Source organism: Pseudorasbora parva, chromosome 21 (genome assembly GCF_024679245.1).
Source record: "Pseudorasbora parva isolate DD20220531a chromosome 21, ASM2467924v1, whole genome shotgun sequence".
NCBI classification, from domain to species: domain Eukaryota; kingdom Metazoa; phylum Chordata; class Actinopteri; order Cypriniformes; family Gobionidae; genus Pseudorasbora; species Pseudorasbora parva.
The window spans coordinates 27,494,855-27,519,816 of NC_090192.1; the positions used below are offsets into that span (position 1 = coordinate 27,494,855).

Here is a 24,962-nt window from a genome sequence, read left to right on the forward strand (position 1 = left end):
AACCACACAAACACATTTCCAAGTATTAGTGTTTCCTAGAACAAAGACATCTTTGAAATGTTGTCTGGCTCATCCAGTGATAAAAAGGAGAGCTTGACGTCTTACAGTCTCCAAATGACATTTATATTTTCAAGATTTTTCTTCAGTAATCGATTGTAATACTTTCCGCTTTTTCTTCAGCAACTCCTGACTCATGCAGCATAGCAATATGATGTTTATGAACAACAGTTTTGTTTTTGTTATAAGGCAATGAGCTATGGACAGACTTAAGTTAACCCCATACAGCAGGCAACAGAAAGTTTTCTTGCAGTGTATGTTTCTTTAAATGATTGAAACCAATTAGAATGCAAAAATAAATAAATAAGAAAAATAAAAAATAAAAAAACCTTTCAAAGAACAGTCCAATAATGTGGGAGACACTATCAAGCACCATTTAAAGGTATGGACATCATTTTCTGACACATGGTAACAGGAGCACATGGTGTGAAAAGAAAGCAAGGTTATTTGCTTGAGTAATCTTATTTAAAATTAAATTAACTTTACATAAAAATATGTAGAGAGGCCTTTATGAAGGTTTTTTTTTATTTTGCATATTCATAAATGCAGTTTTGTTGCCCTGTGTGATAAGGGGTTTTCAAGGGTGTTTTTGATGTTAATATGTTTGTACGTTATCACATATTATCACGTATTAAGCTCTAAATAGTTGTATTTATGTATTTTTGATATCTTGACATTTTTCAAGATTTGTGTTTTTGTATTGCTCTCTGACCCTTGTCTTATGATAGCCTATGTGAATTAATGTATCAATAAAATGTTTCCAAATGAAGCAAGCAATTATTTGGAAACATTTTTTTATCATGTATACAATTCGAAATGTGTGCAATAGAGTTAACACTTATTCAGTGTGCCCTTACAAGAAGCTGCATTGTAAAATTAAAAATGTAATGAGCCAAAAAGCTAATGAGCTTTTACCAAAAAATATGTAATTGATTTTTCTTAAATTTTTTTAACCTGAATTATATTTTAGAGAGAGAAAAAACTGGCGGCCATTTAATTCTCTTTCCAACAGCATCTCAAGGCTGACTGACGCAACCATTTGACACATGAAAAGAAGCATGTTTTATGTAGATATCTATTGAAGAACACTTAAGAGTCAAAATAGCTGTATTGAGAATGATGCGATATTGAGTTATTTACTCTGGCTGCCTATGGCCTGTCAAACATGTTCAATGAGTGCCCTCTAGTGGCTAAAAGTAAATAAACTTTTTTATAGTACATTATTTTATGGAGTCAAGTTGTATAAAATGTTATTATTTAATACAATTACAAGTTACTTTTTATCTGGTTGCCGATTTGTGTGCTTCATAATAGTGTTGAATTTTTTGACGAAATGCCTATAATAAGATATTTGTATAGGCCTAATGGCAGGTTCCATAAACATTCATATAGTGCATACAGAGTCAACAGTGTCAATAAATGAGTGTTCAGTGAACCGTATGTACACACAGAAAGAAAAAGGATGTCGAAATTGAAATTAAAATACCTTTAGGGGTACAACAGCTTGTAGCTGGGGCAGTAGGCCTACCCTTAAAATGACATATGGGGTGAATTCAGGGTAATTGGAACTTTTTTTTAAGATGTTTTTTTTAAGCCATTAAGATGGCTTGGAAAAGTGTCCCAATCAATCTGAAATCACCCAATTTGTACCTTTTTCTTTTTCTTTTTTTTTTCTTTTTTTTTTTTGCATACCTTACTGCCACCTTAAGGTACATATTTACTAATATGCACATTTTACAATTTATTTATTTATTTTTTACAAAGATGTCCTTTTAAGGTGATACAAGGTAGCCTACAATTTTGACACCATTCTTTTCTCTGTATGTTTTCCGTTTAAAAGATTTTTGTTGCCAAGACTTTTAAGGTATGTGCCATAAAGAAATTTAATTTTTAAAGATGAGTTATTCACTGTAGTAAAAGTGTGACTAGCCCCTAAGCCCCTAAAAACATTACTTTTTTTTTTATAAAGCATGAACCATTAATTATTTTCATTATCATATTTTGTGGGAGCCAGTGTTTTACTTATTGTCAATAATTTGGTTTTGGTTTTATTCCCATGATGCAGAACTCAGCTGAACTGATCAAAACATGGAAGAGAAGTGATGGTAAATAATACCTGATCAATACATAGAAGAGAAGGGATAGTAAATAATTCGTTAAATCGCCAGCTACACATTTTAAATTATGTTAAAATAAAAAATAGATGTGTGTTGTCTTATTTGTATTATAGGTTTTGAATACAACGGGGAATTTTGATTAATGATCTCATCCCGTATGTGCACTAGAATATTCTACGCGTGCGCAGTGGCAGCATGTTTCAGCGCCTCAGTTTCAGGCTCAGCCAAGTTGTCGGCAAGAGGAAATTCTGCAAGTCATGGTGGGCCATTCAAAGCGAGAGGGGAGTGACAACCATAGAGATATCTGAGGGAATAAGTCCGTCGTTAGTTAGAAGTTATTAATGACAGTGGCTGTGTATGCACGTGGAGACATTTTGAGTCATTTGTCAGTAAACTCTTCCTGAGTAAGTACGAAAAAATGACTATTTTGATGCTATGCTAGCGGGCTAAGTCAGCTATAGCTTTCGAAATTGCGAATGTGTGTGTCAGTGTGGCTGCTGCAAATGCAAAAGACAGCTTTGCATGGCTAAAGGAACTATGTCGAATGGTTAAGTTTAACCATTAGACAGAACTGGGTATTTAATAAAAGTTGTTATTAGTAATTCAATGTCCCGGTAGAACCCCGCCAGGGCCCGCCTCCTTATTGGCTGTTGCTTGGAGAGAAAATGAGTGACAGTCATCTTAGCCAATCAGAGGCTGTTGCGCCACTTGTTGCTAACGGTCTACTGGGCTCTGATAGCGGAAGTGTAAGAGGTCAATACTTCACTGTGCTTGGACAACATTATTTTTAGATGAGGATTTTAGAATGGTTAGATGAAAGTAGACAGTGAATAGCATTTGGCCGAAGCTCAGTTACCGATCTGCAATTTATTGGTGACGATCATGGGCGATCTCTTTACCTACTTCTTGTTATTTAAGGTGTTAAAGGGATGGATGGATGGATTGATGTAAATGTGGGTGTGATTTTGAGGTGGGTGTATTTGGTGGGAAGTCATTAATGCATTTACGTTTCATAATAAGTTTTATTGTAAGACTGTTACTGTCAAATTCTATTTAGGTTGTGTTTCAACCAATTAATTGAGTCAATCCTGATGTGTTAACATTAGAATAAAAGTTTATTTATATATCAAGCTAGGCTATGATGCAAGCATTTTATTGTGACCTTAGATTTGCTTTTAAAATTGACTAAGCTGTAAATGTAATTTTTAAAATCATAATTTGCTAATAATTGTAATTGTACAATAAACTGCTGGAATGATTTTGATAACATTTTTCTTCTCTTTCTATGCAGGGTGGTCAAACTTTCGAAAGTACATGCTTATAGATATATAAGCTGGATATTTTTTGGGAGAAAAAACTTGCATCAAAGGCAAAAAAGAAGAGGATTTTCTATCGAATACAAGGCTGATCATAACCTAATTGGGGTTGACATTTTTTTGTGTGTGTATTTTTGTTTTTGCTTTTTAGTTCCTTTTTGAGTTTTTTCTTTTTTGTTCCTTTGCAAAGAAATGCTTTACTTGAAAAAGTACTTCACAGAGGGTCTTATTCAGTTCACTATCCTCCTGAGTCTAATTGGGGTACGGGTGGACTTAGACACTTATTTTAACAGTCAGCTCCCCCCACTCCGTGAGATCATCCTGGGCCCCAGCTCGGCCTACACCCAGACACAGTTCCACAATCTCCGTAACACCCTGGACGGCTATGGCATCCATCCTAAAAGTGTGGACCTGGACCATTTTTTTGCTACTCGTCGGCTACTGAACCAGGTGCGCTCCCTGGATCATTTGCGTGTGCCCAGCACCGAGCTGAGTGCCTGGCTTGTGCATCGTGACCCTGAGACTGTGGTTTCGGCAACCAGTCAGTCAGGCCCCAGCATTGCCCTGGACAATGGGGGCAGCCTGGAGGACGTGAACAACTCAGAAGCCTCGGCCATGAGAGGGTCTGGCGGTGCTTCTGAAAACACTTATAGCCTCAGCGGGGAGGACAGCCTGGGAGCCGTGGCCCCTGAGGACAGTCAGGAGCAAGGGGAGAGAGAGAGCAGCGACGACCTCTCCAAAGAGGTACAGTAGCTGTGTTTTTAGCTTAGCATACTGTAATTAGATTGACATTGGTTTGTATTCGATTTCTTGAAAAAGAGAGCAGTGTTATGCTATTATCTATAGCTATTAGATTAAGTGCATTGTATAGTGGCAATTATGAGTGTTGTATGTGAGCTAGTAGTATTCTACTCTACATTATGAGCTGTACAATAGTGGCTGAACAGGGTGTGGTCTCATTGGTTGGGCTGTCTCTCTCTGAACGCTGTTTGTGTATGTTTTTAGGCTATTAGTAATGTTAACACTACTTGTTCTAGTGATGTCACTGCTTCGACATGCTAAACAAACATGCTATTTAAAAATAGAGATTAGTTTTTAGTGTTTTCAGTAGACTCACTCTTTATATAGAGGTCATCTACTCTTGTGGTTGTCAGGATCTTACGGGATATGTAGCATTTCATTTTTTGAGAGAGAAGTGGTATCTTTGTTATAATTTAATGGACAAGACAAAATAAGAGCTGATGTAATCTGCATCATGTCGCTCATTAAATGTAATTATCTGATCATGTTCTGTAATCTTAGCCCTTTAATGACCCTCCCCTTTAATTAATATATTTCTAGGACATTGACCTCATAGACATCCTTTGGAGGCAGGATATTGACCTTGGTGCTGGCCGTGAAGTATTTAACTATAGCAGTCGGCAGAAGGAGAGTGAGGCTGATAAACCTAATGAAGAGAACGAGGAGGCAGGTGGAAGAGAGGAAAGCTGGAGAAATGGACTTAATCTCCAAGCAGTGCAGAGCCAAGCTCATGTTGATGGAGAGACAGGAGAGAGCATACCTGAAGAGGTATGTGCTGTAATATGCTAGGATTACAGTAAGGTGTGAGGAGCATAGCCAGGTTTTGGTTATTAATGCTTGTAGATTATTCAAAAATGTTGGTAAGCTCAGCTGTAGATGCAAGTGAATTCCTGTCAACCTTGTAAATACATTATTTTTTCTTGTCGTTTTTTTTCTAGCTTACCAGTCTTGGTGCTCAGACTTCATTATCCCTACAGGAATGCCTGAGGCTTCTGGAGGCCACCTTTCCATTTGGAGAAGAGTCAGAGGTAGTAAAAATTTGCATATTAAAACTTGCCATTTTTTATGTGATTGTATTTTTACATTGTATTGTACTCTTTTTAGTTCCAGGCCACAGGAACCACCTCACAGCTGAGAACTCCAACTGAGGAAGCTCCTTCAACATCACAAGGAATCTCCCTACAAAGCTCTCTGTCGCAGTCTGATACACCACTAGACCTGGAGCAGCAGTGGCAGGACATAATGTCCATAATGGAACTGCAGGTTTGTACATTTATTGCTTTCAAGTCGATAGAGGGAATCATTTGAATATACTCCAGGGTTTCTACTGATACAAAGCCGTATGCTAATCGCTGAAGTAACCCTTTAATTTATGTGTCAGGGACAACAATTAAAAGGAGTTTCTATGGTAAAGTTTTTCAAAAGAAAAATATAATTTAAAATTCAATTATAATTTCAATATAATGACTTGTGCAGTGTATCCATTGAGTAAAAAAGTATTAATGTTTTCATTAAGTCTTGGAATATGTGTACACATTTTAATCATTATTTAATTTATATTTATCTTTATAGTCATATATACACTCACCTAAAGGATTATGAGGAGCACCTGTTCAATTTCTCATTAATCCAATTATCCAATCAACCAATCGCATGGCAGTTGCTTCAATGCATTTAGGGGTGTGGTCCTGGTCAAGACAATCTACTGAACTGCAAACTGAATGTCAGAAGGGGAAAGAAAGGTGATTTAAGCAATTTTGAGCGTGGCATGGTTATTGGTGCCAGACGGGCCGGTCTGAGTATTTCACAATCTGCTTAGTTACTAGGATTTTCATGCACAAGCATTTCTAGGGTTTGCAAAGAATGGTGTGAAAAGGGAAAACATCCAGTATGCGGCAGTCCTGTGGGCAAAAATGCCTTGTTGCTAGAGGTCAGAGAATGGGCTGACTGATTCAAGCTGATAGAAGAGCAACTTTGACTGAAACAACCACTCGTTACAACCGAGGTATGCAGCAAGGCATTTGTGAAGCCACAACATGCACAACCTTGAGGCGGATGAGCTACAACAGCAGGAGACCCCACCGGCTACCACACATCTCCACTACAAATAGGAAAAAGAGGCTACAATTTGCACGAGCTCACCAAATTTGGACAGTTGAAGACTGGAAAAATGTTGCCTGGTCTAAATGAGTCTCGATTTCTGTTGAGACATTCAGATGGTAGCTTCAGAATTTGGCATAAACAGAATGAGAACATGGATCCATCATGCCTTGTTACCACTGTGCAGGCTGGTTGTGGTGGTGTAATGGTGTGGGGGATGTTTTCTTGGCACACTTTAGTCTCCTCAGTGCCAATTGGGCATCGTTTAAATGCCACGGCCTAACTGAGCATTGTTTCTGACCATGTCCATCCCTTTATGACCACCATGTACCCATCCTCTGATGGCTACTTCCAGCAGGATAATGTAGAGGGCTGCATTGGGATTAAGTCCCGTGGGACCCAACGCAAATCTCTCGGGAGCGGGCGGTTTGAATTTTGCTGCGGACGGGAATGGGCGGCTAAAAAAAAACAATGCGGGATAGAGAGGTTGCCTAGCGCCATGATGGAGATGTCAATAGATGATGTAGAAAAGAACCTCAAACGAGGTATTTACAGAACAAAAGCTAAGCAAGGAAAGTCTGACATTTGGAGAAGTTTCTCAATTGTTTGTGATAAAGATGGAAAGGCGCTGGACTTTGTTCATTGTGACAAATGTTCAAAAATACTCATCTACAATGGGCACAAATCCGGCACATCTGGGTTGAGGCGACACACCTGCTCTGTTCTCCCCGGTCAAAGTTTTCATGTAGCCTAGTTTATCATATTATGTATATTTTTTTGCAAAGCAGTCTATTTTTATGTGCAAACTTTTTGATGAAAACAAAATTATATTTGAATGTATTGTGTGTTTTGTCTTTTTTTTTTTTTTACATGCAGGCCAGGGAAACGAAACAAACAACCCCATGAATCTCTTTAATAATATCAGTACAAATACGTGTTTTTTTTCTTCCTGCGGGACGGGAGAAGACACAAAATCAATGCATCTCTATTATTGTGCGGGAATAAATTCTCAGAGTTTTGCGGGTGCGGGCGGGAGTGGACATACACATTGCGGGAGCGGGCGGGAGTGGACATACACATTGCGGGAGCGGGCGGGAGTGGACATACACATTGCAGGAGAGGGCGGGAGTGGACATACACATTGCAGGAGCGGGCGGGAGTGGACATACACATTGCAGGAGCGGGCAGGAGTGGACATACACATTGCAGGAGCGGGCGGGAGTGGACATACACATTGCAGGAGCGGGCAGGAGTGTAACACATACGTTGCGGGAGCGGGCGGTAATGGTCAGAAATTCGGCGGGCGCGGACGGGATTGGGATGAAGAAAACAGTCCCGCGCAGGACTCTAGGATAATGCACCATGTCACAAAGCTCGAATCATTTCAAATTGGTTTCTTGCACATGACAATGAGTTCACTGTACTAAAATGGCCCCTACAGTCACCAGATCTCAACCCAATAGAGCATCTTTGGGATGTGGTGGAACGGGAGCTTCGTGCCCTGGATGTGCATCACACAAATCTCCATCAACTGCAAGATGCTATCCTATCAATATGGGCCAACATTTCTAAAGAATGCTTTCAGCACCTTGTTGAATCAATGCCACGTAGAATTAAGGCAGTTCTGAAGGTGAAAGGGGGTCAAACACAGTATTAGTATGTTTCTAATTATCCTTTAGGTGAGTGTGTATATATGCCCCAAAACCTGACATTTGTGAATATATAATTTTATGATATATATATATATATATATATATATATATATATATATATATATATATATATATATATATATATATATATATATATATCATGATGAATTATATATTCACAAATGTCAGGTTTTGGGGCATCACGTACATTTGTAAACCTGACTTAAACTTACTTTGTTATAGAAGAGTTTAAATGTCCTTTTAAAATTTTTGTTTACCTTGACAGTGTTATGAGGGTCTGTAGGGTCCTATATGATATGATATAATTTCTAATTTCCTGTTTAATTTCATTTTTACACATGTTGGTCTTACTCCATGACTTTTATTTGGCTTATTTTTTTTATATTAATAAGCAGTAACTAAGAATTAATAATACGATATGATGCCTAACCACTAAATAAATTTTTTTTCAGGTATTCCATCAGGCATTTTAGTATACTTTTTAGTAAATTAACAGATAGGACAACAACAATAATAATAGATTATAGGACAATAACAACACAATGAGCAAACCCTATCTAACATTTATTACCTCTTTTTTAGGACATGGAGGTGAACAATACTGCAGTAAACGTCACCATTAATAATGACCCCAATAACAACAATGCCAGCGCGACAGAATCAGTCACAATAGAAAGTTTTGGACTCCCACGGTCCACTCTCATTAACCAGGATGTTAGTCTCCACCAGGCTTCGCTTCCTAGCTGCAGCCAGGACTTTCCCACAATCTTCAACCCCGATTTGGATTCCACTGGTGGACAGCAGCCTACCTTAGTCAGGCTCTCTTCCAGCAACTCCTCCAACATCAATTCAACATTTGGAGCTACTAACTTGACTGGACTCTTTCTTCCACCACCTCTAAACAGTACAACCAACCTAACCACCACTCCAGTACTGCCAGATCCATTTTCCAGCTTGCTGGAAGAGTCTATGCTGGATGAAATAAGCCTGCTAGACCTTGCGATGGAAGAGGGGTTCAGCCAAGCCCAGGCTTCTCAGCTCGAGGATGAGCTCGATTCAGACTCGGGTCTTTCTCTGGACTCCAGCCATAGCCCGGCCTCTCCTAGCAACTCAGAGACATCCTGCTCATCAGCTGCGTCATCTTCATCCACCTCTGCTACATTCTCAGAGGAAGGAGCTGTGGGCTACAGCACCGATTCGGAGGCAGCCGCAGCAGAAACAGAGGAAGGAGCCGTCGGAGGCTACCAACCAGAGTATAGCAAGCTGTGCCGCTTGAGCTACCAAGATCCATCTCAATTCCATGGCATACCGCAGTTGGATAGTGTCAATCACAACCACACCTACAATCTACCACTGGCATCACCCTACTCTGAGCGCTCTCAGCTGTCTGCATCCTCCAGCAAGAAAGGCAGAGACAAACAAATGCAGCAGACGAAGCTCCAGCCACCACAAGACTATATTGACAGGCAGTCGAGTCGTGATGAACGTAGGGCAAGGGCCATGGACATCCCATTCTCCAATGAAAAGATAATCAACCTTCCCGTTGAGGAGTTCAACGAGCTTCTGGCCAAGCACCATCTCAACGAGGACCAACTCTCCCTCATTCGCGACATCCGCCGCCGTGGAAAGAACAAAATGGCAGCGCAGAACTGCCGCAAACGCAAGCTAGACACCATTCTCAACCTCGAGCAGGGTGTGCAAGATCTGCAACGTGAAAAGGCTCAGCTACTGAAGGAGAAGATGGAGTACGATAAGTGCATCAGACAGACGAAGCAGAAGGTTCAGAGCCTATCCCGGGAATTGTTTGCACAGCTGCGGGACGAGGAAGGCAGACCCTACTCAGCCAGCGAGTACTGTCTGCAGTACGGCCCAGATGGTGTTCTCCTTATGCCTCGTAACATGACCACAGAACAAAGCAACAAGCCTGAAAAAAAGCAGAAGGACAAAAAGAAGTGAAGAGCTCGAACTGCTGCCCTTTTATTTTTTCGCAAAGGCACTACCATACAAAGTATTTTGAAAGGCTAAGGAAGCCTTTTTCTTTGAAATGATTCTAGGGAGGCGAAGAAAATTGCATCATTGATTACTCTTCCTGCATTGGGTTTTCTTTGTTCCTTTTCGGTTCAGAAGTTTTCTCTTGAAAGCGGCATTAAAGCAGACGTGCTTTATGTAGTACTGATTTCTCATTGATTTACGGAAAGATATGAGCGAAGGGATACTTTCAGATGCCAACTGAAGGAACTGTCAAGGAACGTGAAGTCATGGAGGACACCGACAATATGTTCTTAATTGAAAGAACTGTTCGGTAATGCTCCCAAAAATGTAGTAGATGACAAAAATACACCATATTAAGATGATGTTGACTGATGATGTGAGGATGCAAAAATTGTTACATTTTCAGCATTAGCCCATGCTGTATTTGTGCGTACCCTGGGATTTTATTGGTCATGGTGGGCGAGGAAGAATCCTGATCCTGAGAGATGGTTAAAAAAAGAGTCTACTGAATGCTAGAAGTGAAGCCAAAAGAAACTCCAGACATGCCAATACTAACCAAAGGTTGTGTTGTGCAGTTCTCTGTTCCCATTACGAATCATACAGGTCACTCCGTGGATCTAAATTCCCGTTTTCACCTGAAAAAGAACAAAATAAGTCTGTTTGTCTTATTGGACAACAAACTCACCTGAAATGTATCTGGAGGGTCAATGCCATTTGCCAAGGAACTTGGACAGCAAAACAAATAGTGCTAAAGAGTGAGTATGAATTTAGCTTTGGCTTTAGAAAAAACATTGGAGGTACAGATAGAGGATGGAGGATTCACACTGCATTACTAATAAATCTGCTTCTGTACCCTTTTCAGCACTGTAAATCAACACTGTAGTTTGCCTATAAGCTTTTTTCCTCTTCTGCTGGGGAAAGGGTCTCCCAGGCCCTCCTGTCAGCTTTTAATGTTACTCTCTCCCATGTGCATAAACTTTTTAATAAGCCATCAGACATGGACATCGGTGCAGTTTGAATCATGTGTTAGGTCTGGTGTGTATACAGGATTAATTGAAACGATTGGATTAATTTGCTTTTAAAGTTCATGTTTAGCCTTTGTTCTCCGTTGCTATTTCAACTCATGCCAGTGATTTTGTTTTTTGTTTTTTCTGTTGTAGTGGAGGAACTTAATGAGGTGATTTTGTTTCAGTTGTACTGTCACCTAAAACAGGAACAATATACATGACAAAATACACAAATATTAGCAGGCACAGGTCATTCTTACATTCATACTACAAAATCTAATTAGCTGGGTCAGCTTTGATGTGACGTGAACCTGATTTTTTTTTTTTCTTTTACCCAGTACACTACTTTTAGTAAAAGTACCTTCTACAAATGGTCTCCTGGCAAATTTAAGAGGTTAAGCTTGTGCCAATAACCAACTGGATCGTGCTTTACTTCACCCTGAGGACACAGCTGACCTTATACACTGACATATCAATGAATGGGTAGGAAAAAATACAGTAATGCTGATGTGAATGTCTAATTTATATAATGTTCAACTTCATCCTATTCTGTCAGTCTCTGTCGTTTCCATCTACACTGTTCATAAAGCACCATGAGACACGGTCAGTGTCTGTTTTGGTGTGACATGAATAAATATGCAAGAAAATGTCATTTTTTGTCTCAGAAATGGAAAAGAGGAAATTCTTTATGTTACTGGTTACAAATACTTAGCATAGTTCGGGTAGAGACAATGAAAAAAGTTGAGTGTTTATATCAGTGTGTTCTTAAGCCTACCCTGTGGACTACAAACACTGCACATTTTGGATGTCTCCCTCGTCGGATATACCTAATTCAAGTCTAGCAGTCTATACTAATGAGCTGGTGAGTTAAATCAGGTATGTTAGATGAGGGAGACATCCAAAACGCGCAGTGGTTGGCATCCCGAGGACAGGCTTTAGAAGTGCTGATTTGAGAATCCCTGTTACAATGTCATAACTACTTGCCATGAAGCACTGTTGTTTTTGTTTGTCTTGTTCGGTTTGTAAATATTTTTGTGTTCTGTACGTCTCTTGTCCTAATTGCTTGGTTTAGCCAGGCCTTTTTGCACCTTCTTTGAATTTGCCTGTTGAGTATTCCTATATGATTTATGTTGAGAGATTTGCTGGCAATCTGGAATTGTTCTTTTATTAATTATAATAAACCTTTGTTTCATTTCCTTGGGTTTCCTTTTAAAAAGGCAGAGGATTTGTGATTATAAATGAATGGCAAAAAATAAAATAAAATGGCTAGATTTGGTTATACTGCAAAAACTCATGATAGCTGTATAAAAAGTTGTTTTGTCTTTTTTGCTGGTGAAGCTCCATTTTTGCTTATTGTTTTTAATGTTAATATAAAATGTTCAGTTTTAATTAAATAAATTATAATTTAAATAAATTATAGCATTCAATAATCTTAGTTAATATAAATAAATATGCATGATATAATATTACATAATATAATTATACCATGGTCTGTCTGAATACTCAATTCTGATAGGCACAGGTTCCAGAGCTATTGAAAAAGAGTAGTTCCAAGTCAGTTTAATCACTGTTCTATATTAATGCACTGCTTTCATTGAAGCACACACACACACACACACACACACACACACACACACGTGACTCGGATAAAGAGATTGGAAATCGCACAGAAACGACCACAGAAACTTCTTGTTAATGCTGCCAATAAATAACCAATAAATGCATGAATAAATTTTTTATAAACAAGAAAATGACTGAAAATGTAAAAAAACAAACAAACACGTACATACTTTCACATGTAAGAACATTTCTGACTTTAATTTTTTTCTGCTGGCTGACTGCTATGTTTTTTGCTGCTGTTGTGATCAAGCTTGAATTTTCTCCCAAAATAAGTCTTAATTTTGTGCGGGTTTCCCTATCATTTATGACATGATCATTCATATAGTTATGTGTAATTTGTTAAGAAGGCGTGCAACACTATTTTATAGGCGCTAGAACGCTTGTTTTTCAGCAGGAATGCAATTCATTCTTACTTTCACACTTAAAAGATTTCACGAGGTTAACTTATACCCTACTTGTGGTCAGTTTGTCAAGGCCTGCTTATTTGCTTTGCGGACCCTTTAAATGCAGTTTAAAAAAAGACCAAGCATTCGATCTACGTCAGCGCGTCCACAACTGTCTACTGGGTCATTGGCAGGGCAGCCAGAGGGAATTTTGACGCTCTTGCCAGCAGCGGTGTGAATGCACAGTAACTCTTGAATTCCCTGCTGAGTGCTTCATCGAGACACACACACACAAAAAGAAAAAACGGTTGAAGGCAATAGAGCACTTTCATGCCTAAGTGCACAGAGATGCCTGCCCTTCAAACGTATGCTTATTATCTGCCTAACACTCTACCTTTGGTTTGAGGTTGGCTGCCAGAGCATTCAGTAAAGCCCAAGGACCCTTGGTCTCAGTGCCATGTGCTCCAGAGGAATCCAGACAAGCCGGATCAAGTCACTGTTCTTGACAAGTCACTGTTTTTGACCCAGAAGGAAGACGAGAAAAAAAATGGTAGTGAACGATAGTCTGAAAGGAAAAAATAGAGATTGCTTTATCTGTTTCGCTCGTTTCCCCGTTGTTCCCCGCTTGTTGTGGATGACAAGAACAAAAAATGTTGGTTGGGTTGTTCCATGTGTGCAATAAAATCAAAACAACTGCACAAGACTTCAACCTCTCATTCACACTTATAACACATGCAGTTACCCACCCTTCAGCAGCGAGCTGTCAGATTAAGCCACACTGAGAACTTCCACACAGTTGGCAGATGCATGGTGAGCGCTTCCATGTGAATCAGAGTGGGTGTTAAACATGATAACAAGTGGTTACATGCTTCAGTTTTCCCCAAAACCACCCTGTTTTTAATGGCCTGGCAACGTCCTTAGCCTGACAAGCCAGACCCACATCAAGATGTTGGGTCTGGAAACTCACCATTGACAGGGCTCAATCCGAGAGGAGGGATAAACGGTTGTCTTTCAAACTCCCTCTGTACACAATAGGATAGCGCTACCACCAACCAGACCAACGAAGAAGGCGAAGCGGAGCTCGTTGACAGATTAAACTTTCGCCGTATCTGGTCGGCAAAACTCCAAACACATCTTCCCTTTTTAAGAATGACTTCAGTGCCGTTCTTTGTTCTTTTCTCAGAGAAAAGCTCAACTCCAAGTCTTCCAGATTCGCGGTCAAAGCTGATTCGAAAGACCGCTGTTCGCCAGCTTCTGTTTTTATCCGTCATTATGTCAAGCCCCGCCCATCGACTCTATACACGATGTGTTTGGACCATAGACTGTAAAAAAATATGGACGTAGTGTCCGTGACGTCACCCATAGGATTCTGATAAGCCGTTCTGAAGCTTAAAGTATGGGCGAGCTGGGTGTTGCCATCTTGTGAGCGAGTCAACGCGTGTCACTCCCGGATAACAGAAAATGGGCAAAAAGGCGGGATGTGCGCGGAGCTGAGGTGACGCAATAACTATAGACGGCGGATAAATGGCTATCCACTTGTAACCACGCCCTTAATTATGCAGAACCTTAAGGCTTAATATAACGGAAACGAATGAGTTATAAAAAAATTCACCCCCCTCAGAGTTGTCATGAAGATCAAAATTAGCCTTATAAGCCAAAACCACAATTTGTACCAGGCTGTAAACATGTTTTTTTCTGCTTTAAAGTTGAGAATTTTAACATGGGGCTCAATGAGATTCTGCTCCCTTCTGGAGCCTGCCTCTAGTGGCCAGTTAAGGAATTGCAGTTTACATTACTTCCGTATTGGCTTCAAGAGAGATCGCGGGAGGTTGCCGCTTGGTTTGGACCAAGCCTGCAGTCTCCCTCTCATTTACTGAAGCTTTCGCGCCTCGATCGCCCCCCGGTGACCGGTCCCAGTATAGCCGCCCCTCTGTGTTTTCTAATGGACGCAAGGCAAACTAAATAATAAAATTACACTTCAAATATTTTTCCCCCAAAGTTAGTTTATGTCATTGAAGGCAGTTATCATCACGATTTCATTTCAAGTGTTCGTTTTTAAAATGAGTTTAGTTTTAGTTAGTTATCTGACGCTTTAAAAACAGGGGGTGTGACGTCATGATTGACAGCTGAGACTGACGTCTTCTCTGAGTGAAGTTGTCACTGAGCCACTAACCGACTTTTTTCTGAATTTTTGGGAGCAGATTGGTGCTTTAGCTTTTATTTCTACATTTCCATAACTGTTTATTTCACACCAACATAATTAATTGTTCTGCATCTGCGAGAGTGTGGGCGGGCTTTTGATATCGCGGCTGTACTTCCTGCTCTACTTCCTGCGCTCTACTGCGCAACTCCGGTCCCGAAATCGCTACTGCGCAGACTCGGTCCCAAGATGTCAGCGCCGTGCACCCCCGCCTGAAAGCTTCAAATATGGCAAGCGGAAACGGATGATGTCGAGTCGTCCATATTTTTTTACGGTCTATGGTTTGGACTGACCAGAGTTTGGTTTTTACAGCTCAGACATGTATTGAAAGTTGCTAGATGGCAGATTAGATTTGCTGCCGCTATGGTGCGTCTAGATTTCTAGGCTATGATCCTCATAACTCCCTGGGCTCATAACTCCCTGGGATTGAGGACAGAGATTCGCTCACAACCTCCTCACCAAAGGTGCCTTGGAGGTAGTCTCCAGAGGACCGCGAGACTGGGTTTTGACGGCAGACTTCGCCCTATTCTAAACTTACCTCAGCTAAACGCGCACTTGCAAAACATTCAAGATGTGACGCTGAAACAGATTCTATCACTTGTTTGACCGAGAGACTGGATCATATCTGTGGATCTAATGAATGCCTATTTCCACATCCAGATAGCCCCTCGACCACAGGCACTTTTCTGAGATTTGCCTTCGAAGGCATGGGTTACCAGTTTATGGTTGTCCCCTTCGGTCTGTCCTTAGCGCCGTGCACATTCACCAAGTGCATGAACTTGAGCGTCTTTTTGGCTCGCATGTGCTTCGAGGCGCTGGCCCCCTAGACGAGCCAAGCTCCTTATAGTTGGGGTGCTCTGATGCACCATAAGATGGTCATGACCGACTAATCAAGCACAGGCTGGGGATTCAATTGCTTTGGTTGTTTGGCCTTCAGTGTCTGGACAGACATGAAAAGAATGTGGCACATAAACTGTCTGGAGCTCAGAGCAGTTCACCTGGCTCTCAAGCATATTCTCATTCGCATGGAAAACATGGCAGTGGTGGCATACATTAATTGCCAAGGCAGCATCCGCTCTTGCTCTCTCCTCACGCTCGCAATGAGCCTGTTGATGTGGGCAAATCAACATCTCCAATTTGTTTGAGCTGTCCATGTCCCCAACTGGGGCGGGGGGGCGGGTGAGCGGACGTGCTGCTGGAACAAAGGGACCCTCAGGGAGAATGTCTACACCCTCAGACTGTAAATGTGATTTCTGAAACGAGAGCTGTGTCTACTAGGTGCATCTACGCTCATAAATGGAACGTTTTTGCAAACTGGGGCAACTCAAAAGATGAGTTGCTCGATTCCAGTCGTTAGTCCTTTTTTAAGAGTTCTTGTATAACGGCAGTACTTTCTGCCATATCAGACTTTCATAATGAGACCTATAAAGTCAGTGTGAAAAATAATATTATGATTAGATTTTTAACGGGGTGCGAGACGGTTATACTGTGCACGTCCATCTACAATCCCCACTTGGAATTTGTCTTTAGTTTGAAAGTCATGGCATGCTCTCCTTTTGAGCCGCTTCAATCAGCTACCTTAAAAGCAGAGAAAAGGTACTCTCAATGCTGTTCAGAGCCTGTGAAAACCCTCTCAACCTTCACCCTGACCGAGCCAGCGGTCGGGGAAAACGACCTGCCTTGTACACACTTTGCGTATGTCAAGCATGCCAGACAGTTTAGGCCAGTGGTCCCCAAACTCGGTCCTGGAGGGCCACTGTCCTGCAGAGTTTTGCTCCAATCCCAATTTAACACATCTGAAACAGCTAATCAATTCCTTTTTAGGACCTAGTAAGACCTTGATTAGCTGTTTCATGTGTGTTTTATTGGGGTTGGAGCTAAACTCTGCAGGACAACGGCCTTTCAGGACCGGGTCTGGGGACCCCTGGTTTAGGCTATCTGAACAGCTCTTTGTGTATTTTGGTTATCACACTAAAGGCCAGCATCAAAATGAAGACTATCGGATTGTGGATGCTATAAAATTGTCTTACGTTTTCACAAAATCTGACTTGCCCCATAGGTATGCAAGCCCACTGCACAACTACAGAAGTGTAATGGCAAAGCTGACTTTTTCAAGCAACATTTATTATCAAAAAAATGAAATTGAAAATGGCTGTGCTGCTTAATATTTTTGAGGAATAGAATGAATCAAAAGTAAAATAAAAAAATATTTTTTTATAAAATAAAAAAAGTAAAACAGCATTATGAAATAAAATCTTTTGTAACAAATGTCTTTACTGTCAACTTTTGACAAATGTAATGTTTCCAAGCTGAATAAAAGTTTAATGTATTTTATTTTAAAAGTTAATGCAATTATAATATTTAAATTATAAAAATGAACAATTCAAATTTAATAAATCGTTTAAAAAACAAAAACAAAACATTTTATTTCTTTACCTGCATGTCATGTGACTATTAACCGACATCAGGACTGAAACATGCAAATGTTTTTTTTTTTTTAATTATTAAAATATTACTATTATTCAAATTTTAGTGCAAACTAAAGAAAATATTTTGTCAGAGGGGTTAGGCTGGCAAAAATTTAGAAAATATGAACCAAGATTAAAAGTATTGACCATTATTTGTTAGTTCATAAACTAATGCTAATACGTTTATTTTATTGAGAGTATAAGCATAAATAAGCGCAAGTATGACCAGTTTTGACAGAATTACAACAAAGATTTTTATTTTTGAAAATGGTAATTCAATGGTAAATCCTCTGATAATATGCAATAATGACATGGTTAAACAAAACAACATAAAAACGTACTTTGACTGTCTTCAGGAGAACAAAAGTTACAGTTCTTCTACTTTGCTGTGTAACAGTAATAAGACAAGAGTACCAAAGTAAAAACCAAACTTCAGCTGACTGTACACAGTGATAGTGATGTGCTAGGAAATGGTATATTTACAAACACAAATGTCAAGAAAGACTGTTAATATCCAATGAGGCTGACTCACAAATAGCACCTATGGTAAGACCAGACACGTATTAGTTCATGGGCAAATAAACACTGAAGAGTAACAGCTGCTGGCATGTCTTTATAAAACCAATCATATCAAAGCCAGTTCCAAACGTTTAATAAGGCCTATATCCTAAAACTCTTTTTCCATGGGCCTAGATCCAGTCATGCATTCGATGACCCCCTGCATTGACAGATGTATAAAATCGGCATTTTCTTAATAATCTGTTAAGGCAGTAATATTTTAACATTAGTTATATATACATAAAATTAAGGATCATGGAATACATCAGGACGATTTTAGAGACAGCTACAGCATCAAATGAAACCGACCCAGTATGATAGACTAAACACTGTAATCTACACAGGGTAGGAGCATTAAAAAAAAATATAATTCACATGTATGAATATCAGACTGTGATGCTCTTTCATTATGTTGTATGAATTTAACTCTAAACATGATTTGAATGTTTTTGTCAATAGAAAGCATGAAGAGTACATTAAAAAACTCACCTTTCTAGTGTTCTATTCGCTTTATCTATGGCAAGGGTGCCAAAACTAAAATACGCTGAAACCTATGTAGATTACAGTTTATAGTGTTAACAATTTTTTTTCGGACAATTTTTCTTTGCCATCTTTTTGAAAAAACAAAAACAAAAAAGCATATCAATGGCCACAACTGATATCGACTGTCCTTTTACATCTATTTTTGTTGTTGTTGCCTAATTTTTGTCATCCTTCTTCTCTTCCTCTTCAGTGGGGTATGAATGCCAGGTGAGGCGTTCCTCATAAAAGGAGATGACCACTTGTGGACACTTTACATTCGCCTCCTTGGCTGGTACTAGATCAGCTTCATCAGAGTTTTTCCTGTAGTATAAAAATAAAGAAGACATTAACAACCAACCGTTCAGCTATTTCTCATCCGAGATGGATTTCTAAGTAGAGGAAACCGAGGGCAATTGTAATAATTACATTTTCCTTCAACTCACAGGCAACTCAAAATATACCAGCCGTCTTCTGGTATATGAAGTGCGTTTGTGCCAAAATATACTGTAAAGAACTACATCATAATATCAAATTTCATACCAGAAGTCAACAACATTACAATTGTCCCCGTTATGGAGGTGATTGCAAAGGTATGATTGCTTTTTAAGCATGCAACACTTATTTGCAATGAAGTTTGGCAACAAGATAGGATGTAATATGTTTTTAATGATAACATATAATAACAAAATGTTCAAATATACCATCTACTTCGCTTTCAAAACTCCAAATCATACCGCAAGTTTGGGCTCTTTGTATTGAGCTAAGAGGCCAATTTTGTGACATTAACATACTCTGTTGGTCAAATGTAAATTTTTCTGTATGAATGTGTAGATCAGAGACTAAACTTGAAAATGAAGCTTGCATTTCGCATTCACATGCATATAAATGGAAGTGAATGGAATGGATAGTTCACTCAAAAATGAAGATTCTGTTATTTACACATCCTCATGTCATTCCAAACCTGTACGACTTTCTTTTTTGGCAGAACACAATAGATATTTAAAAAAAATGTTTGCCCATATAATGAAAATCAATGGGGTTTAATATTGTTTTGGGCCCCAACTTTCTGCTTATGTGTTTCACAGAAGAACAAAAGTCACAGGTTTGATAAAATATGATGGTGAGTATGTGATGACAGAATGTTCATTTTTGGGTGAACTACCCCTTTAAAATTGGTTGGGGGAAACTGTAACACAAATAAGCCATATTACCGCAATTCTGAAGCTTTGAACATAACACTAGCAAAGGTTGTTAAGTTCAAACCTTTGATTTCCAAGCAATGCTACACAAACTAAAACAGATAAATGCAAATACGATGAATTCACTTTTTTCAGATAAGTGTCCAGAAAAAATATTTGCTTCTTCATGACTTCCTTGCATATTTGTCAAAGTGAATGGTTTCAGACATTCATACAAAATGAAACAAGACACTGAAAACCAAAGTAAACACAAAATTCCTTTTTAAAATGATGAATACATTTTTTTTAATTAAAAACACTAGTTGCCTAGCCTAAAAATCTAATTTAATCTGCCCGCGAGTGTTGTTTAGCAACTCTCAATACCCTTCTTAGGTGTATTCGCCGCTAGGGTAAATCTTGCCGGGCCAATCACATCGTGTATAGAGTCGGTGGGCGGGGCCATAATGACGAGGAGTTACGCTTTTCTCTGAGAAAAGAATGGCACTGAAGTAATTCTTAAAAAGGGAAGATGTGCTCAGAGTTCTGCTGACCGGATACGGTGAATGTTTAATCTATCAACAAGCTCTGTTTCACAATCGTTGCTCTGGTTGGTGTAGCGCTATCCTATCGCGTGCAGAGGGAGTTTGAAAGACAACCGTTTATCCCGCCCCTCGGATTGAGCCTTGTCAATGGTGAGTTTCCAGACCAAACACCTTGATGTGGTTCTGGCCTGTCAGGCTACTAGGTGCCAATGCTTATTCATAAGGAATGATATGTGTTTAAAGCAAGTCTATTTTATCATTAATGATATATATATATATATATATAACAACTTTTTCTTAAATATATGTGTGTATTTATAAATACGTAAAATTATCCACTGTACAAACACATATATATTGAAAACTATATTGAACAAACTTATTTTTGATGCAATTAATAATTTAATATGCATATATATGTGCACATACATACATAGAGAGAGAGAGAGAGAGAGAGAGAGAGAGAGAGAGAGAGAGATGTATGAGATTGTTACTCGTGACACTGAAGCCATTAGTCCAGTTTACAGTGTCATGATCCTTCAGAAATCATTCTAATATGCTGATTTGGTGCTCAAGAAACAATTCTTATTGTAATCAATTGTAGTCAATGTGCTTAATATTTTTGTGGAATAGAATGAATAAAAGTTCAAAAGAACACCATTTATTTGATATCTTTTATCTTTTTGATATCTAAATCTTTTGTAACATTATAAATGTTTATACTGTAGTTTTTGATCAATTTAAAGTATCCTTGCTGAATAAAAGTTCTTTTAAAGTCATACATAGCCAAACTTTTTAACGATAGTGTGCTTAAAATAAAGTTTATTACACATTTTTAACATTTTGCAGTCTAGCTAGCATTACAATTTAATACTTCCGACCTCACAGCTATAAAATATTACAGCTAGAGTTAAAATAGATACAAGTTATAATTTAAAGGCATCAAAACCTAAGATGGCAAAAGAAAAAGATCTCACAAAGTGATACAATCCCCCATATGCTAAATAGGTGTGATTGAAGAAATGCAGTGTGTTACAATTGCCCCCGATCTCTCCTAATGCTGCTCAGGAACTGTCACTCTAATCCAATACTTGTTTGTACCTTATGGGTAACAATTTCCATACAAACCATTTCATGAGGAACATGAGTTCTCCACTTGAGTCTGTAGCACCAATAATCCTCTCAGGATCCAAACCACGTGCAAAACCTCTGAGTTTCTCAGGCTAAATTAAGAGAGATGGCATGTAAGACACTGTGTAGCCCATTCAATCTCTTTTGGTTTTCTAATGTTTTAAAGACACTTCCTGGCCAGCTTATAGACATGGAATGATGTAGACATCTCAGATCGTCAGATCTTCACGGCTCTTACCTCATCCTTGCGCTTTTTGGTCTCCTTTCCATCTCCGTCAGACTCTGCCCGCCTCTTGCCTCCAGATTCAGCTGATTTCTGCGACTGAAGGAATTCTGCTATGAGGTCAGGACAGTCTAGGTTATCCTCTGGTTCCCAAGTGTTGTCCTCACTGAGCAAAAAAATATATATACTAGAATTTACACACACAATCAAGCTGAAATATTGGAATCTATGGAATCTACGCCATGGAATAATATATATATATATATATATATATATATATATATATATATAAAGGTCAAAATTTTGATTTATAAACTTTTTTTTCTGTGGCAAAACCAAGCTTCCATACAAAAATCTAACAGCAGCTACTTACTCAGAAAAGCCTTTCCACTTGAGGAGATACTCAACTCTTCCCTTCACCACACGCCGATCCAGGACCTTCTCCACAACATACTCCTCTTCTTCTTCTTCCACCACTTCTTCTACTTTCTTTTTGTTTTGTTTCTTCCCTGCTGTTGATTGCTTGGTTTCAGATTGAGAAACTGGAGCTGGATACAAGAACGGCGGGTAAATAAATAAGTGTTCAAGTTAACCTAAATCATTTACCACAATTTATGCCAAAATACCACAGTTACTACAGTTGCTGTTTTAGCGACAAAATAGTGGTTGTGATAATTGCAACTGCTCCCATCAAATTATTTTTTTAAAGGGACAGTTCACTCAAAGAACAAACAAAAGAAATGATTCCATTATACGCTAAAATAAAAGATTGAATAATAGAGGCGGACAGCCTTTCCACATTATTCACTTTCATTTAATATGTTTCCATACAAAGAAAGAGATTGTCTTTCTCCATAACTCCACAGATGAAAGTTAGCCTACGGGTTTAAAGATATCACTTTACAATAAGGTCCCATTAGTTAATGTTAGTTAAAGCATACTAACAATGAGTAATACATTTGTTACAGAATGTATTAATCTTTGTAGACGCTAGGTAAATAAAATGCAACTGCTCATTTTTATGCCATGTAAGCTCAGGCCCATTAAATAATATTACAAGATTCAACTTTTGATTTTAATAATGGCACAAACCAAGGTTTATAAGCATTTTCACTGTTAGTTCATTTTAGCTAATGTAGTAAACTAATGTTAACGAATGGAACCTTATTTCAATATATTTATTATTTCAAAATAAGAACCTTATTTCAGTTTTACCGGTCTGTAACAACATAACGATGAATAAATAATGGGTGTACTATCCCTTTAAACAAAATGAATATGGACGCTTATTTGAACGAATGAGATGTCTTATTCATTTATAATGATTTTATAGCAATAATAACTGTAACTATGGTATTTTGACGGATTTTGTTGGTTTCCATTGGAAACTAATAAAAGAAATCCAAACCTTCAGTCACAGCAGCATCGGCTGAAGGCTCTGACGTTTGGCTCATATTTCCAAGGGCTCTTAACAGCTGGAAATGTATAAAGATCCTTATAAATATGGATAAAAAATATAATCAATTATATGTATAGATCAGAAATATTTCGTAAACACACTACACTCATTTAATTTGAACGTGTGCTGGTTTACCTAAGGGGTGCAGCTGTACGACACATCTGCATGCATAATATGGCAAACACTAGGATTGTTATGCATTAGTGACTGCAGGCCAGCGCGCGCGACAAAACCCATTCTGAATAAATGCATTGCATGCTTCACGCGCTGTGCTCGATGGGATGGATATGGCAGAACGCCACTCTTTTACTGAATTGTGTTCCTCCATGATGTTTTAGAGGGACAAGCACGCTATTCAATGTCTGCTGTGGTCAAAACATCTTGCATCCTTGCCGCAGCACATTTGATCGCTGCGAATTAACCACAACAAACACTATGTGCACGAGCCTGCATTTCGGCGGCACGCAGAAACAAACGCACTTACTTGTATCTCGCTGAGATAAAGATGAAATAAAGCTGATCTGCATATATTTAATCCGAAATGAATAGGTTGCAGTGATTAATTACAGGACGTCTACTGTGATGTGATGCTGCTGAATGTGGTCGTTATTCACGCCCACTTCCGTATTAGAAATGAGACAAAACGGTGACTTCCGGTGTAATTATCTCTATGGTTACTTTCATCTTAAAACTGGATTTTCTTTATGAGATGTTTTGGGGGATCAAATAATGACTGGTCTCGAACAATACTTGTCTAACAGCCTAATATCTACCAGTTAGACCACTGAAATACCATGCTCTTATTCCTTTCCCCCCATGTAGCTTGCTTTAACAGAGCAGATGTATGAGGCGTCTTTACACAGATGCAGCATTGGTTGGTAGATATTCAAGCATCCTTTCATGCATATCAGAAGGGAATTTGAGAAAATGTAGGCTTCATACTTCGACCCAGCAGTAGCGATTGGTATTTCCATTTCTTTCTTTACTCATCTGAGTTAAAGGGGCCCTTGATTATGATTTCACTTTTTTAACTTTAGTTAGTGTGTAATGTTGCTCTTTCAGCATAAACAACATCTGCAAAGTTATGCTCAAAGGTCAATTTAAAAGGATTTTTTTTTTTTTTTTTTTTTTTACAGAAATCGATTTTTAAGGGCTACAGCAAACAGCTGGTAGGGACTACAACACGCTTCTTCCTGGGTTGGTGACATCACAAACCCTAAAGTTCAGTACAGTAGCCCCATCCACTGATTCGAGCACAAAAAGTAGTACTAGGTAAATAAGTTAAAAACGTGTCTTTGTGCGCAAAATGTTGTTCAGTGCCAGGCTGTGGAAAAACAGCACTGGATCTGCAGAGAGCCTGAAATAAAAAACATAAAAGCAATGATGTGCCTTCAATGGGCCTACTGGATCCGACAGGAATGGTGCAACACTTACAACTTTACAGTGGAGTACAGCCTGGTACCAAAAGATACTTTTTCCCTTCATGACAACAGTGAGGAGGGTGTTTTTTTATATGAGTAATAAAACTCATTTTATAATGTTTCAATTATATTAAGCCTTAAAGTTCTGCATAATTAAGGGCGTGGGTCTTCAAAAACTATAGCTGACGTCACGG

At 38.9% G+C, this 24,962-nt stretch overlaps 2 protein-coding genes across 8 annotated transcripts; one reads left to right on the plus strand and one right to left on the minus strand.

The window, feature by feature from the left end:
* Positions 1–2,371: 2,371 nt before the first annotated feature.
* Positions 2,372–12,259, plus strand: nfe2l1b (nfe2 like bZIP transcription factor 1b). 3 transcript variants are annotated; one of them, XM_067429347.1, is made up of 6 exons: positions 2,372–2,578; positions 3,466–4,234; positions 4,832–5,059; positions 5,230–5,319; positions 5,396–5,554; positions 8,647–12,259. In XM_067429347.1, exons 2-6 carry the CDS (start codon positions 3,683–3,685, stop codon positions 10,018–10,020), a joined length of 2,403 nt encoding a protein of 800 aa, XP_067285448.1. In that variant the 5' UTR covers positions 2,372–2,578; positions 3,466–3,682; the 3' UTR covers positions 10,021–12,259. The 3 variants fall into 3 exon arrangements, with proteins under 3 accessions (XP_067285448.1, XP_067285450.1, XP_067285449.1); XM_067429348.1 differs by lacking the exon at positions 2,372–2,578 and adding an exon at positions 2,932–3,144; XM_067429349.1 differs by lacking the exon at positions 4,832–5,059.
* A 5,710-nt stretch (positions 12,260–17,969) lies between these two features.
* cbx1b (chromobox homolog 1b (HP1 beta homolog Drosophila)) lies at positions 17,970–23,990 on the minus strand. Of its 5 annotated transcripts, none has more exons than XM_067429899.1 (6): positions 23,832–23,990; positions 23,297–23,363; positions 22,262–22,436; positions 21,904–22,054; positions 21,663–21,757; positions 17,970–19,135 (listed from the first exon to the last, which is right to left on the minus strand). In XM_067429899.1, the coding sequence occupies exons 2-6, from the start codon at positions 23,340–23,342 to the stop codon at positions 18,991–18,993; spliced, it is 612 nt and encodes a 203-aa protein (XP_067286000.1). In that variant the 5' UTR covers positions 23,343–23,363; positions 23,832–23,990; the 3' UTR covers positions 17,970–18,990. The 5 variants fall into 5 exon arrangements, with proteins under 5 accessions (XP_067286000.1, XP_067286001.1, XP_067285999.1 ...); XM_067429900.1 differs by having other exon boundaries at positions 23,297–23,382; positions 23,832–23,985; XM_067429898.1 differs by lacking the exon at positions 23,832–23,990 and adding an exon at positions 23,483–23,808 and having other exon boundaries at positions 23,297–23,382.
* Between the last annotated feature and the right edge of the window lie 972 nt (positions 23,991–24,962).